Consider the following 15890-nt stretch of genomic DNA (forward strand, 5'->3'; position numbering starts at 1 on the left):
CCCATTTTCTCCTCCTCAGTTCAGGGACTATTTGAATATATATATACCTAAGTGTCGGCATGATAGACACTTGAAGCAGACTGGTCCCTTTTCTCTCTGTCCTGTCTCGGTGCTATCAGTGTGCAGCGTGGTATCTTCACTGTCAACACTGCTCAGCATCCCTCATGCTATTACTGTTTTACCAGAGGACTGCATAGATCACCATGTCACCACAGATGGTGCTGGCTCTTCCTTCGCCTTGCTAGAAACATCTTCGTTCAACCTGAGGGCCTTTGTGCTGAAGCTGTAGAGGCAGGGCTGCTTCCTTCCATCCTGCCATTTCCTTTCTTCAAGAAAAGTGTAAAGAAAAAAAAAAACCACAAACAAACAAAAACACCCATGTAAACATCCAGTTTTGGGGATGCCGTGTTTTCTAGTACTTTTCCAAACTTTGCTCTTCAGACTTCTGGCATTGCAAGGCAAAGGCTTTCAGATGTATTTGAATGAGACTAAACCAGATTTGTTGATGTACACACTACAGTACCTTAGCAACCAACCTGCATCTAGTCCAAGATCTGAACATTTAGTCTTTAAACAATTCTTTGCTACCAATCTAGGAATGTTCTTGCATTGCAGAGTGCAAAAACAGCCAGTTGACATCTAGTGAGGAACAACATACATTATAAAATATGTACTCCTCCACAGTGGGAGGAGAGGGAACTTATGTAAGCTCATTTCTTTGCTGCTTTAATTGTAGTTTCTTGAGCCCTTGGAAGATACATCCCTGGGAGCAGGATTGTTGTGTTCAGATGATTGCAAATTCTGCTTTATCAGTCTAAAATAGGACTTTGGAGGCAGTGTGGTATTAAATCTCGATGTGTTGAGTGGGAACATTACAGAATTGAATGAGAAATTATTTTAAATATTGGTACTACTAAATAAAAAATTGGGAAGGGTCACTGACAAAAGATTAATAAAAAGTCATAGCTCTTACTAATCAGCTGTTGAGACAGTTTAGTCTTCTGAAAGAAGTGACAATGAAAGTAAGTTGATGTTTGAGTATAAAAGAAATGACTTTCTTGCACACTTTGACACCAGAAACGTATACAGCTATGGGAAAGCGTACTAGGATATTTTAGTGTAGAGGTGTCATTCAGAACTGAAGAGTGATATCTGGCATTTATTGAAACTTTGCAGACTGTCACATTTATTTTCATGTATACCTGAGTTCAGTAAGGAATTCTTTGCTGGTTTTTTTTCTTTGGTTGGTTGGGTTCTCTTTGAAAACCTGTGTCTGCCCTTTCTACAGAGCTTTTCCTGGTGCAAGAAACAAGAACACTTATCTAATGGTGGAAAGCTGCATCATCTCTGTTACCTAGATAGCTAAAAGGGTGAATGGACAAAAGGTATACTCGATATACTAAAGGAAGATGACTTTTTTAATGTGTATATCACACACATGAACAGCTGGCTAATTTTGATATTAGAGTCATGATCAGACTGACACGAGGGTTTACATCCTGGTTTTCAGAATAGCAGGTGACATAAGAACCGCATGGTGGTTATTTGTTGGAAATTGAACTACAAAGTTGATTTTTCTTCCATTGCTTCACGCTATCGCACAAGACCTAACGTGGCAGTTTGCCACAGAAGGTTGCCATGCACCCACAGAAGTTGAATTTGTTTTGTTTATAGATGGTATCCATTCTCGATCATAACGGACACGGTGTCAAGTTGAGTCAGTTAAAACAGTTGAAAAATAAATGAGTTGCCCTTACACTTTCCTCCTCCTTTTCTTTTAGTTACAGCTGCAGAAAACCCAATATTTGCAGCTGGGACAGAGTCGTGGCCAGTACTACGGTGGGTCGCTGCCAAATGTGAATCAGATTGGAAACAGTGCCATGGATCTGCCCTTCCAGGTGAGTTTCATAGGATGTTTCCTTCTTTTTGTTGATTAATGCTGTGCCTGTATGCTATTTTTAATTTCACAGGAGACCATGAAGTAGCTGCACGTTCAGGACATAGCACTGTGGCCTCAGCACATCACCCTGTTTTAAAAACTTTTGCTCTTTTGGAATGGAACATAGTCCTGTATGGGATGTGTGGATATTTTTGTATTGTATATATCTAGTGTTAGATATTAGTCCCTGGTTGTGATGCTTTTGTGTCAAGAATACGCAGAGGCGATGCAATTTCTTTGTCAGCGAACATTCATGGTGGTGGGGGGGTTTTTTTGTTCAATACCAAATTCTTCATGAAATCTTTTGTGACGATACTGTAGACTCAAAGCAAAAGTGGAAGCAAATAATGCAAGGGGATGTGGAAAGTGCTGGGAGATGGGGGTGTGGAAGAAGGTACCCCACGGCAGCGTGCATGTTCCACGGGAGTAATGCATGGGATTTAGGAGAGGAGGAGGGGGAATGGGACACAGGCTGGTATTGGAATAGTCACTTTGCTTTGGGCTGGCTGAAGAGTAAATGTAGGGATGTACTGGCTGCTTTTTCCCCCTGCAGTTGTGACTCCAGGGGTAATGCACTATAAACAGAAAATCAGTGTTTTATATGAATGTTTTGCTGTTAGTAAGCATGTTTGGACAGAAGATGTTGTATAGGGGAGAGGAGTAAGTGATGGATACTTCTGGGACTCCTGATTTCTATAGTTAGTTGATTTAGGGTGCTCAAAATAATGAAAATTTCTGTATTAGTTTTCCTTTTTTTTTGAGCAGAAACATTTGTATTTTCTCTCACGAGGATGTGGTAAGAATTAAATTTTGCAGTTTGTGGTTTTCTGATGAAGGTTGACTTAATAAATACAGAGAAACTATTGATAACGTCCTCTAACTATGCATTTCGAAATACACGTAGACAGCTGAATTTGTGGAGGTTAACAGCTTGAATGTTGTGCAAGAGGAGCAGCAAATGTCTGTTTTAATTTGGTTGCCTTTAGGGAATACAGTGCAGAGGTTTGTAATGTTATGAAGTCCTTAGTACTACTCTACAAGTGTCTGATCTCTTTAAGATTGAGGAGGTTCATAGTTCCTATTCTTTTTAAGCAATAGTATTTCAGTAGTTTTGTGCTTGATGGCCATTACTGATGGTTATTACAAAGACTTTTTTAGTCCTGAAACTAACAGAGTGCTTGAAAGTGAGTATTCAAAAATTTGTGAATGACTAGAGGAGGATACGGAAATGAATTGTCCTTAAACTCCAAGTTTTTACGTATTTTTTTTCACCCCCACAAAAATCCAAAGTAGATACTGTTACAGATAACAAGTGGTGACAGGCAATAAAATAAATCCGTGTATTTGTATCAGTGATGAATGCTTTGCAGGTTTTTCAGTTTTAAGCTAAGATAACGATGAAATTGCCAAAAGATACTTGTACGATGTGCCAATGAGGTGAAGGCTGTCTGGTTGTCTCCGGTGAGAGCGTTAGTGTCTGAGAATCTTGGTTCTTTGCATTTACAGCACAACGGAGCTCTGGCAGAAGCCTTTGGAGCAGTTCCTGTCTCTTTGGTAAACAAGTATTTAGGTTTGTGCAAATACGTATTTAGGACTGGTGTACTGTTTGCCCAGGTAGATACGTATTTTAGCACATGTTACACTTTTTCTGGTATGCACAGTATTTATTTGATTCACCGTCCCAGCTCCAAAGGAGTTATGGTCTGTCACATAAATACAGGTTTTGCCATGCATCCCAGTTTGGAACATGCATAATAATTCCTGTACAGACTCCCTGGACTTGCTGTGATCTGTCATGTGATTACTTATGATTTATGGGGGATTAATTTGATGCAGACGGTGGTTTATTTGGCACTGTCTTGGCCTGTGATTTAAGCAATCTCTGAGCATGTGCACTTAGCCTGCATGTTAAACTCCATCGGGAAAGGCAGAATGATTACCCAAATGCTGCTTGTCACCAGGAGGCACTGAAATGTAAACTGTCAGTAGGTACCACTCCTCACTTTCCCTCTCATCCACCTTGCTCGTTTTTATTTCTTAAGTCTTGATAAATCTTAAAGGGACACTGTTGCTGTAGAGCACTGAGCTTTTTCCTTCCTGTCTGTGAGTGTGTAGGGGGTTTTTAATGTTTTGTGGAGTTTTGGTTCTTATCTCAAATCCTTGAATGTTTCTCAGGGAAGCGAAACGGTTGTAGTTCTTCATTTTCCACATAAAATTGATGCTCAGATCTGTTCTTTTTTTTTTAATCCCAGTTTACTGTAGTTAAACACCACGTGCCCTGCAGGGATGGGGATTTTAATGACGACATATTGCCTGGTGTTTGGTTCAGAGTAAGTGTCATGGGATGCTTGCCGAGAGAAGCCAGACCTGTTGGAGGTGATACCCGTTTTCTCAGGTGTTTGTATTCTTTTCTGATTTCCCTAAGCAAATTAGGGATTCACTTGGGATCTTTGTTCCTGGAAAGCCAGAGAACAGCATTGCCCAAAAATTCCTCGCTCTGTAAATTGTAGCCCTGTGCCGGGACGTGATCCATGTTTACTTGTGCCACCGTTGCACTCAAATTAGATTTTTATTGTGTTTTCATATGGAAGTTATGCCAAAAAAAAGGGAAGACATAACTATTTTTGTATTCAACTAATATGCATTGGCTTCCTTTTAAATTCCAGGTGAGGTCTGCATTCTCTGTGCTTCAGACAGGCTTCTCCTTTTTTAGTACATTGTGGTTGAGACCACTGACATAGGAAATTGCTTCTCCTGTTGACCTTCCAAGCACGCATGTATTTGCAAATTCTGCTGCCTCTTGGGGTAGAATTGATGTATCAACAGTGCAAAGAAGAGTTTGAGACCTTTTTTGTGGTGTTTTAGAATTATGAATATTCCCAGTTCTGTGTGGTGCCTGTTAGGTAGAACCAGATTGTTGTTTAGTGTTTGCAGCAGAGATTAAACCAACCTGTTTTAATTTGAATTACTTAAAATGGAGATGCTATGACTTGAGGTTTCTAAGTCTTTGTGCAAGTCATACTTGCTAGGGAACTGAAGCAAAACACCATGTTCTTAATGGCTGAGAGTACAGTAAGAAGTCACTGTGCTCTCTTGCTATTCCCATGTTGACCTAAGCAATATTCTGCTGCATATAAAGTGTTGGCCCTGAAACGAGAAAATAACCACCACAGCCACTTTGCATCCATTTATATTAACACAGGCTGTGTGCGCGTAGGGGGAGAGGAGACTAATGTTTGCTAAATACAAAGGAGTTTAAAATAGTAGAAAGACTCTTTTTAAAAAGTTATTACAAACAAAACATTTAAAAATAAATGTAAAACTTTTTAGAAATAATCATTTAAAGAGCCAAAGCTGGACACTTTAAAAAAAAAAAAAGAAAAGAAAAGGAAAAAAGATTAATGTGGAAGCCAGATGGTTTCATGGCTTGGCAGACAGGACAGTGCATTTGCCACGTGCAGCACCTGAATGGAGGAGGAAATTTTGGATTTCCAAACAGATGGTGTTGAGGGACTCAGCAAAGCTGTTCACATTGGCAAGGAGTGGAAGACTCTGTAGCTTTTTTTTTTCCCCCGGAGACCCATATATTGCTGTTGAAGTACGAGTAGAGGTTGACCATTCGGTACTTCCTTTCCTCCCCCCCCGCCCCCCCGCAGGTATACACTGAAAAGGGCTTTTGGAAATGTAGAAGTTTTCCAGTTTCGCCTGGGAATTTATCTTCCCTGTCTTTTCTCTGCCATCCTTGTTCTCTGAAATCAGTTGCTGACAAGTAAACGCTCTCAAGATAGCGGCACCAATAAGATTCAAAGTGGAATCAACCCACCTAGATTCACCACGCAACCTGAACAAAATGAAAATCACTTTAAAAATATTGGATGCTGTAACTTTTTCTAGACAGAGGAGGAAGGAAACTGCTTTTCTTTTTCTTTTAATTCTATCAGTGTCCCCTTAACACAATTATGCTGAAAGGAGGGGTGAAAGGAAGTTTTGAGAGAACGTGGTGTGTTCCGGTGAACATTAGGCTCACTGTGCATCTTCTTCCTGCATCTCCTGCCCTTGTAGTTTAAGCTCTGGTTGTCAGCATGTTCCTTCTGGATGCATGCTGCATGCTACACGGAGGGAATGTAAACAGCAGTTGTCAGTAGGCTCCATGCCACACTCACTGGTGGTATTTTAGAGATTACGAAGGTTGGAGAGCAGTGCTGATTTATGAGAGGGCAGATCTAGCATGGTCTGCCTTCACTTGTCTCTAATCTCTGTCTGGAAGAGATAGCCTTGGTAATTGCTTTCCATGGCTATAGTGAAAATGTTGTTGGAGGAAAAATTTACATGTTTACACTTGTCCATATCTTTTTTGAGTTTTATTCTTTAGAATAAGACAGCCTTGCATCCAATATGAATAGGTTCTGGGAGCTCGTGCGTGTGTTTTCCTGCTTGTAATTTCACGTGTCTCTCTCAGACTCCTTTTCAGTCGTCGGGATTGGACACAAGCAGGACAACTCGGCATCATGGTCTGGTGGACAGAGTGTATCGTGACAGAAACCGTCTTGGCTCCCCCCATCGACGCCCTCTCTCTGTGGATAAACATGGAAGACAAATATCCTTTGGTTTATGAGCTGCCAGTGAACCTTTTCAACAAGATCACAGTTTTCAGTTATTACAGTTCCCTGCTTCCTCCCCTCCTCGCCTGTCAGCGGAGTTGCTTCCCGTCTCCGTGCAGTCAATGTCATCTGCCTTTTCTGAACTGTGATCTAGTCTATAAATACCTACTATTCTGTAAAGTAAGCATTTACCTTTCTCTGTTCCCTCAGCTCTAAGTGGGAATAATGATACACGTGAAGCTGAGAGGGATTGAGATCCTTTGATGGAAAAGGCAAAGCAGTCTTGGTGAAACTGAGTTTCCCTTCAGAACTGAGTAAATCCAAACCAGAATAGTTCTTTGCAGTTTATTGTGCATTTTATTACAAGTTGATTCATCAGTTTAGCATTTGCTAAGCGCTATTTCTTCTTGCCATTTGTGAAAACGAATTAGCTTATTATTTCTGACTGGCTTAAAATGTGCTGCAATCAGACTGGCTTGATGGGGCTAAAGGGGCTGCGTGAGTAGGGGCGTGGAGAGGTGACAGCTTCTTGAGGAGTTAGATGGTCAGAAAGGGAAAAGGAGGATGGTTGTCCTGTTGCTCGAACATTACAACAATCCAGATAATATTTTGAGTGTCCTTTTAATGTATGTATGTTTCCTGTAGGGGGTCTGCTTGGCTTTCTCATGTGAGCTTAATGGTTCTGACAGGGTAATTTGAATTATTTCTTAGGAAAAGTTTTTATATAGGCCTCCTACTTAAGTGAGAAAGTGGTGTTCTTCCCCTTAACTGATGGAATCACGTGGACAGCTGTCCGTATGGCACTGTGTATCTGTCACCTCCATCAGACACAAGCTGGAGAAGGTTAGTAGCACAATCGTACGCATGTCTTAGTAGTTGGACTGTGTTCTCTGATACTACAAAGGCCTTTATTGTTCCTTGAAGCAGTTGGGCATCTGAATTGCCATGAATTCCTGAATTTACACATGCATTTTTTTTCTTCCGTTATATTTATTCTTTTAGATGACCTGCTTTTAAACTTAAAGTGTGTCAGCTAATGGGATCGTTTTAAGGGTAAATGTTGCCAGGTGTTCCAAGGCATACCCCAAAATTGTTGAGTTATAAAAGACGCCAGTCATTTTCCCTCCCTATAAAACAGGGATGCTTTCTTTTCAAAGACTAGTAGAACAGAAGTATGTATAAGCATCTTTCAACTTAAAAATTGCATTATTTGATCACGCATAATTCTAACAAAGCATATCAAATTATCTTCTAACTACGGCAACCAATTTATCCTGTATTCCTCTCAATCCTATTGTTGAAACAATTGCTCTTCAAACTTGAACTAATTTGTTCTGTGAATTGATTGTTTCACAAGGAAATTGTGCCTGGTATATGCCATATATAGATTTTGGGTTTTTAATGCAGAGTATTCAGGTTTTACTGAGTTGGTTACATTTATCTGAGATTAAGCATTCTTTTATTTAGAGAAACTGACAATAAAAACATTTATTTTTGGCCTTCCTTTCAGGACAAATTCCGATTCTGCCTTGCACCAGAGTACTATGACTCCAGCTCAACAGGAATCCTTTTCAGGAGGGTCACAGGACATGCAGCAGAAAAGAGGTAAACAGAGAAAACCAGTAAAAATATTTGTAATATTCAAAGTGTTGTACTTCAGATTATATGCACAAGTATTGGTGTTCATCTACTTCTATAAATACATGTATGCATAACAATTTCAAGACTCAGTTACACGGGAATTGGAACAAAGGACCATGTTTACTCTTCTGGGTACTGAAATATGAGGTAGAGCATTCTCCTGAACCTGGTATTCTGTTAGTCGAAGACCTTGCCCTACAGGGAAAAGTAATCTGGGCTCGTGGGACTCTGATGGTTAGACCGCTCTCAGCGGTACTAGAGGTTTGCAGTTTGTAGTAACTTCCAGACAAGCGTAGAGATCACAGGCTTTTCATGGTCAGTGATAGAATATGGTCTTGCGACTTCATCTAGATTTTATTTATAGTGAATATACCCTCAGAGGCAATGCTGACAAACAGTAGTCTGGTAACATTTGTGGTTACAAGCTGGAGCAGCACAGCCCTCCGGCACTAACGATTCTGGTGCCCTCTGCTGGCCCTTGTTCCTGCTGTCAGTTCAAGAAATACACGAAAACCTCTTTAAATCTGTGTAGAGAAATTTCATCCTTAAACAACCACCCAGACAGAGATAGACATGCAACTCTCAAATGCATATGTGCTGTTCTGCAGCTCTTCCATATACTTCCAGTGCTGTAAAGCATTAAATAGTGATCATTTAAACAGTATTGCATAAATATGGATTTATAGTCATCAGTGTGAAAGGCTTCTGTTGATACATCTCTCTGACTGGGCTTTCTTTTGCTGTTTCTTTGTCACCTTGTTATTAGCATGATGAAGCAGTCGATTGCTTTGAACAAAGAAATGTGCCTGGAATATGGAGAAGTAACAGCTTTACAGCATTTCTCTGTCCTGGGGGAGATGGTCCGGATTTTTTTCCCCCTGGAATCATCCTATTGGCCACCTGTTAGCTGTAACAAGTGTACATCACTTTTGCAAACTGCGAAAGATAGGAAACACTAGTTCCCAAGATACGCTCTTTCATTTAGATCTAAGCAAACTACATTGGAGGCCAAAATTTTTGAAGTATTATTTGGGTTTTTTTGGGGTTTTTTTTTGAAGTTGATAATGTCTCCTTGCTAATTAAATACAATTTTATTCTCTTCTGGTGTTTTTTTGTTTAAATTTTGATCTCGTAACAGTAGAGTGCCACTGTTTCATATTCATTGATAATAGGTTACTTAAGAGTTTTCAAATGGCTAAACTTCCAATCTGAAAATTCTTACCAAGAAGCTTAATATTATGATATGATTCCTTTGGTTCTTGTTTTTTAGTTTTATTACTGACTGTCCCTGGAATGGAGGAAACCACCTCAGAGGCAGACAAAACCCTTTCTAAACAAGGCTGGGACACTAAAAAGGTAGGAATCTCAGATTTCAAAGTATAGAGATTTAATTTGTTAAAATTTTAAGGTAAACTAATGCTCTAAATATTGTCAACCAAACCAAACTCCTTGCAGAGATTAGAGATTAAATGCTATTTTTAGCAACAAATCACTAAAGATTAGGTCAGAAAGGCACTTGATATGTATGTGTGCATGCGGATGTTTGATTATATCAGGAGAAACTCTTTAAATTTGAGCCTCGTTGGGCCAGTAAAGCAACAAAAGTGACATATATCTCCTTAGTGCTTCACAGAGCTCTTGTGTAGAAGAATAGCTCTTCTGTAGAAATGTATTAAACTAAATAAAACTTAATAATTGAACTATATCCTAAGCATTAATCTCTGACAGTATCTTTGCCTTTAAAAATGTCATCCTTCTATTTTAGACTGGGTCATCAAGACCTAAATCATGTGAAGTTCCAGGAATCAAGTAAGTTTTGAGCAATTTTTATTTTTTATTTTTTTAAAGAGCATTCAGATCTGTAAGAATGAATGTTATATATTGAATGTCCCCTTGAGTTTTCAGTTTAGACAGTATAACACTGCAATAGATACAAGACAAGCCAGAAACTCTCTGAGTGACCCACTGGCTATTACATCTCTGGTTTATCAGAAATACAATATATAGTTCTGTATATGGGACCTTCCTTATTTAAAAAGATTTTATGAAGATCTGTCCAAGCTCAAATTTAAATTGAGATTTGTCTTTTTTTTTTTTTTTCCCCCTCCGTTCTCCCTTATTTAGCATCTTTCCATCAGCTGACCAGGAAAACACTACAACACTGATTCCTGCTACGCATAACACGGGTGGCTCCCTGCCAGACCTGACAAACATCCATTTCCCTTCCCCTCTCCCAACGCCGTTAGATCCTGAGGAATCCACATTCCCAGCCCTGAGTAGCTCCAATAGTACTGGGAATCTTGCTGCCAATCTGACTCACTTGGGCATCAGCACTGCCAGTCAGGGTAAGATCAGAACTCCAAGGTGTTTTTACAGATTGCCCATGTCGCTTGTCTTAAATTATGGAAGTTGCATTGCTGAATATTACTGTTTTGTCTGAGAGGTAATTGCGCTTCACGTTTGATTGACATTTCTTTATAAACAAGTTTTATCAAGCCATTTCTGTACGAAAAAGTGAGAAAGCTGTATTTAGTTATATGACTTACAAATTGTCTTTCATTTTTCTCATGTTCTTGGTGCCCAAATCTGCTTTTTTGGGTTTTTGGTTGGTTGGTTGGTTTTTAATTTTCTGTATAAGACTACAGGAGAGACAGGATCCAAAGCCTTGTAATTCATTGTACTTAACCCCAACAGCACTTGTGTTACGGAAATATCTTCAGTAGACCTTTTGTTTAGAATGTCTTTTTTTTTCAGTGTGAGGATTCTTTTGGAGAAAGAACATTGCTTGCTTCATCTGAAGCAAATTTTCTCTTTAGAGCAATCAAGAATGATGTGGAGCCTTTATGAGGTGTGCTAGTTTTTCTAAGCTTGACTGCTTAAGTTTTGAAAATATCCTGAATATTCACACTACGTAATATAGCAGGGCTTTGGGAAATAGTATCAAGTGCACACCTTAATTTCTAACAGCTCTCACTATGGTGCCTTTGTGTTGAAATTGTTGCCTTCCTAGCAGTGCAGTTTTTGTTGCAAGATCTTGTCAAGTGCTGTTGCTGTTTGAGCTGTTCAGCGTGGTGAGTCTGAGTTGTGTTTGTTGGGGTTTTTGGACTTTGGCAATACTGATAATTTTATTTAAAAAAAAACCAACAAAACAACAAACCACAAACATTATTTGCCATGCTGGTAACCTATAGTGTACTGATTACCTGATAATTTCAGTCTCAAATTTAACTTTATAGGCAAATTGCCTAAACTGGTGATTGTTATTTTTTAAATAATTTGACTGGGTCACACTCGAGCAGTTGTGAACAGTTGTGTAACAGTTGTGTTTGTTTATTTTAATGTCAGTGACAATTGCAGTCAGTTGTTTCCTAGAATAGAAATAAGGTGCCATATCAAAAAATACAAGTATATTTCCTGTGTTAGGCAGGATTCCCTTACCCACTTAAAAATCCTCTCACATGTTGGGAAGAGGAAATAATTATAATCAGGGTAATGTAGTGTTATGTCTGAGCAGTTATAGTTAAGAGTGAAGCAAGAAGATGGTTTAACCATTTGAGTGCAGAGCAGGTCAGCAGCTTTCAGCATCCTTTAACCAGTTTTCTGGTCTCAAAAGAGACTGTACAAAGTTTTCAGAGTTTTGAGTAGAACTCGGTGAGTCTGTGCGAAGAGAGCTATTGTGTGTATAGAAAGAAACAAACTACTTGCATGGATTTAGGCCAGATCTGGTGGCTAAATTTTTTTGCCGTATCCATAATTAGCAAAGCAAACGGTATAAAACCAAACCAGTAAGTATATAATTGCTTTGAAAACACTTCCTGATCTATCGAAGACATAACAAATTAAAAAGATATACTCACTGATGATTTTCCTGCTTCTCTTTGGAGACTATCCCATAGTTTAATCATTGGCATAGTCAGTGTTTGGTGCTTTTTGTAACTGATTTTTCTAAACTTCCTTGCCTCTCTTCATCTTCTAGCTCTTTAGCAGAAAACGTAAAGGCTTTTGAACTTTTTGCAGGAGCTCTGCATGTTGCACAGGCATGCCCTTGACAGCCCCAAGAAAAGGTGGGGAAATAAACACCTGTCGGGTTATAAAGAACTACCAGCAATTTCAGACTACGCATTTGTGCATTTGAGTTTGTCGGTTCGTTGACATGTTCCGTGAGACGGTGTTGATTTTGAAAACATCACAGGGGAAGCCAAGGCAGTCTTCAGAATCCGTGCAGTTTGAGCCAGTTTGCCTGCTGGCTCCTTGGCAGCCCGGACTTCCTGGCTCCCTGGCAGCCTGCCTGGAAGCCTTGAACGTTTGCCAAGTGCCTCGGAGCTCTCAGGCTCTTGTGAATTCCTCCTTTCTGGCAGCTCTAGAAGAACAGCTCTCTAGCTAGATTGTCCTGAAATCACTTTTCAGGGTGTCTCGGTTCCTCTAGGGTGAGGCAGAAAATAGGGGAGGTTTCAAAATTGTCAGATTTTTGTCTTGAACTTGAACAAAATTACAATACTTGAATTGTTTATCCCTACCCCCTGCTAGGTCGTGGCTCTTTAGAGTGTGAAGAATATTTCCTGCCTTCTTACGCACTGATGCGCCATTAAAAATGGAGAACGTCCTGTGTAACCAGTTTTTCTTCTGCATTTTCCATCAAATAGGTGCTTGCTTTCATAATATCACAAGTGCCCTCTGATTAGTCTTGTTATATGATCTGTTATCTTCTTCCTGAAGTTTGAGCCCTTGCAAATAGAGCAGAATGTGCTTTTCCTGGGTTCAACGTGTGCAGCCCGGGAGGTGTGCAAGGATGATACCTATGGTTTCTGTAAACCGCTGAAGCTGCTCTGCCTGTTTCCATTTCAATTCAGTATCTGTGCCCAAACCTGAACAACTGTGACTGGTTTTGGTCCAGGATAAACCACAGGGATCTTCCTCTCATCCTGATGCTCTTCAGCCTGACAAAATTAATTGCAAATTAGCTAATGAGTTTCAGCCTGGTTGGCCAAGGCACATTCAGCACTTTGCCTTAAGTGGTTGTCCACTTAACGCCATTCATTTTTCATCGTTTAGGTAATTACCTCCATATGAGTATCAATAAACCATTGCTGTGTTCCCGTTTAAGCTGGTTTGTTTCTTCCTGGCAGGAATGACGACGACACCAGCCCCTTCCCAGCAGCACCGTCAGCCAGCCGTCAGTCCTCTCTCGTTGAGTGCAGACTCAAGACGACCACAGTCACAGCAGATGTCTCCTACGCTTTCCCCTTTGTCACCGATTACTCAGGTAGGAACTTACTTGGAGAGAATTAAACATTTTCAGTCACAGATTAATTGTTTTACCTAGGGAGAAGCTGGCTGTAACTTCACCTCTCTTGTTCTGTAATTTTCTTCTTTAAATATGTTCATTAATTCAGAGCCGTAAAAAGGGAGAGGTTAGTAGAGGACACAGATTTTACTTCTGCTTTTCTAGACTGTGGGGGAAAAAACATCTATTAGGACACTCTTCTGTAATGGTATTGTCCTAAAGTTAGTTGTGAAATTCAAAAGACATTTCTCTAATTCATGAGACGAGCTCAATTAGCTTTTTTAAATTGATTTCATAGGTGTGGTGACTCTGTGACTGACTAGGTTATCAATTTCTGACCTGGACGTTCAACTGTGCTTTTAGAGTGTGTGTCTGTTGTAAACTGGAGGTGATACTAAGTCCTTTGAAACATGTTCCTGACTGTTTCTGAACCTCTAGGTAACATTTTTAAAATGCAAGATGAGATTGACTTAGTACAGTTCACTTGGTGTGAAACTTGATGTGCTTGAAAATTAAGGGGAATTACGTGCCAGCGTGGATGATTTTGATTCTTCTTTTTAAGGCCGTGGCTATGGACGCATTGTCTCTGGAGCAGCAGCTTCCCCCATATCCGTTTTTTACCCAGACAACTTCCCAGCAACAGCAGCAGACCCAGGTGGCGAGTACCCTGCCTCAGAATACTCCTTTAATGCAGACCTCTGGTTTACAGCGAGGAACACAACTCCCCCCACTCTCCGTCACGGTACCTTCTACCATCCCACAGTCCCCTCCGGGAAGCCAGACCCAGCCATCAATGGGAATAGACATCAACTCGGTAAGCTTGGGCACTGCCGAAAATGAGCTTTTGTTCAGAAAACCTGGTAGCGTGCAGCTTAGTGTCAAGAGTTCAAGCTGGACTGCCCTTGGAATAAGTATTCTTTTAGGCAGAGTCTGAAGTAGAATGGGTTTGATTGAATCCATGTTTAAATGTTTTATAGAGAAAAATTTGGTTTTAATGTGTCCTTAGGGTGGCCCTGTTTTCATAAAATGGTGTCCCTTATGAATCCTGTGTTTGATTAAACCAGCTTAAATATATCAGCATTTATTTCATACCTTGCTGCTGCCATTGCATTGATACATTTTCAGGATTAAACGTAATGCACCCCCAACACATCGTGTGTTACTAAGTATGCTGTAGGCTGGAGGAGTTAACAGAACTTTGATCTGCTAACAAGCATTTTCCAAAAGTTGGAGAGAACCAGGTATTTTCTATGCTTTCTATATTTAGAACCCTTTCATTTTAAGGAATTGTAAAGCATACATTATTATCTTCAAATATGGGATTTGTGCCTGCATTCAGATGCCCAGGAGAAATGGAGTGTATATGTATACATAGCTATGATTTATGGACAGGTTTCTTTTCTTGCTTGTTTTAACGTGGTCTGTTACGAAACGTTGGGTCTCTCTCTGCATACGAAAACCCAAAATGCAGAGCAAGATGAGGGTTAGAGGCTAGGGAGGGAAGAACGTCACAGCTCGTTCTCTGCAGGATCTTGGTTGTCCAACCTGTTGTGTCCTCCTGGCAGTGTTGTAGTGACAGTACCTGGTTTGAGAATGAGAAGAAATCATTGTCTATTGATCTAGCAGCACTTGATTGTGGATTTAATTTGTGGATGAAATTTTTAACAGTTGGTGCTAAGTGCTTCTTGAAAGAAGCTGCTTCCCTTTCAGGGTTGGAAGGGGAAAAGGGAAGGACAAATCCAGCAGTGGAAAGGATACCGACCCACTCAAAACGTGTCCCAGGTTTTTGATTCCAATGCTCATATAGCTACCAGTACAGATGATTCTGATTTTCATTCTTTGCTTTCTGTGTTGCTTTCCTCATCCTAAACTTCTTTATGACCTTAACTTTTAGGGTGCTGTGCTTATCTTTTAAAGGAACTGAAATAATTCATAAATAAACATAAATTTAAAGCTAGTTTATCAGAAAGCCATTTGGGCTGTGTTACAGTCTCACTGACAACTATTATGCAGTTTTTGTAAAGTGATACTGAAATTAATTTTGCTGTAGTTTGGATGTCTGCTTAAAGCGCATAAGTAGCAATGCATAGCAAAAAGGGTTAAGACATACTTTCTGGAGATTTGCAGAATTGGGTGTCAGACAGCATTCTGCCACACTGCAAAGCTATCTGATTAAATTACTCCTTTTCTTAGAACTACTGGCGTGCAGGTTTTCCTCAATCATCTGTTAATTTCCAAAGGAAGTATAGTGAGAAGAGCTATACTTACTACTAATGTTGATTAGTGTAACATTTTATTTAAATGCCACTAAGATTATTAATTTGTTCAAATCCAGGATTCTTTCTGACTGAAAAAAGGTAAATCTTTGAAGATGTGTTCTCAAGGCGACTGAGAACAACGTAAATGTTACTGATACAAGCCTGCA

The 15890-nt window shown here is 39.8% G+C and overlaps 1 protein-coding gene across 4 annotated transcripts in view; it reads left to right on the plus strand.

Moving 5' to 3' along the window:
* CRTC1 (CREB regulated transcription coactivator 1) overlaps positions 1–15890 on the plus strand; it is a 51330-nt gene that overhangs the window by 18230 nt on the left and 17210 nt on the right. For all 4 annotated transcript variants that reach the window (XM_075736330.1, XM_075736331.1, XM_075736333.1 and 1 more), the window contains exons 2-10: positions 1782–1898; positions 6399–6536; positions 7322–7383; positions 8051–8145; positions 9452–9537; positions 9947–9990; positions 10306–10526; positions 13308–13444; positions 14028–14279. In XM_075736330.1, coding sequence (XP_075592445.1) covers positions 1782–1898; positions 6399–6536; positions 7322–7383; positions 8051–8145; positions 9452–9537; positions 9947–9990; positions 10306–10526; positions 13308–13444; positions 14028–14279 — 1152 coding nt within the window. The remainder of the gene's footprint in view (positions 1–1781; positions 1899–6398; positions 6537–7321; positions 7384–8050; positions 8146–9451; positions 9538–9946; positions 9991–10305; positions 10527–13307; positions 13445–14027; positions 14280–15890) is intronic.

The sequence above is a fragment of the Balearica regulorum genome, chromosome 26 (genome assembly GCF_011004875.1).
Source record: "Balearica regulorum gibbericeps isolate bBalReg1 chromosome 26, bBalReg1.pri, whole genome shotgun sequence".
NCBI classification, from domain to species: Eukaryota; Metazoa; Chordata; class Aves; order Gruiformes; family Gruidae; genus Balearica; species Balearica regulorum.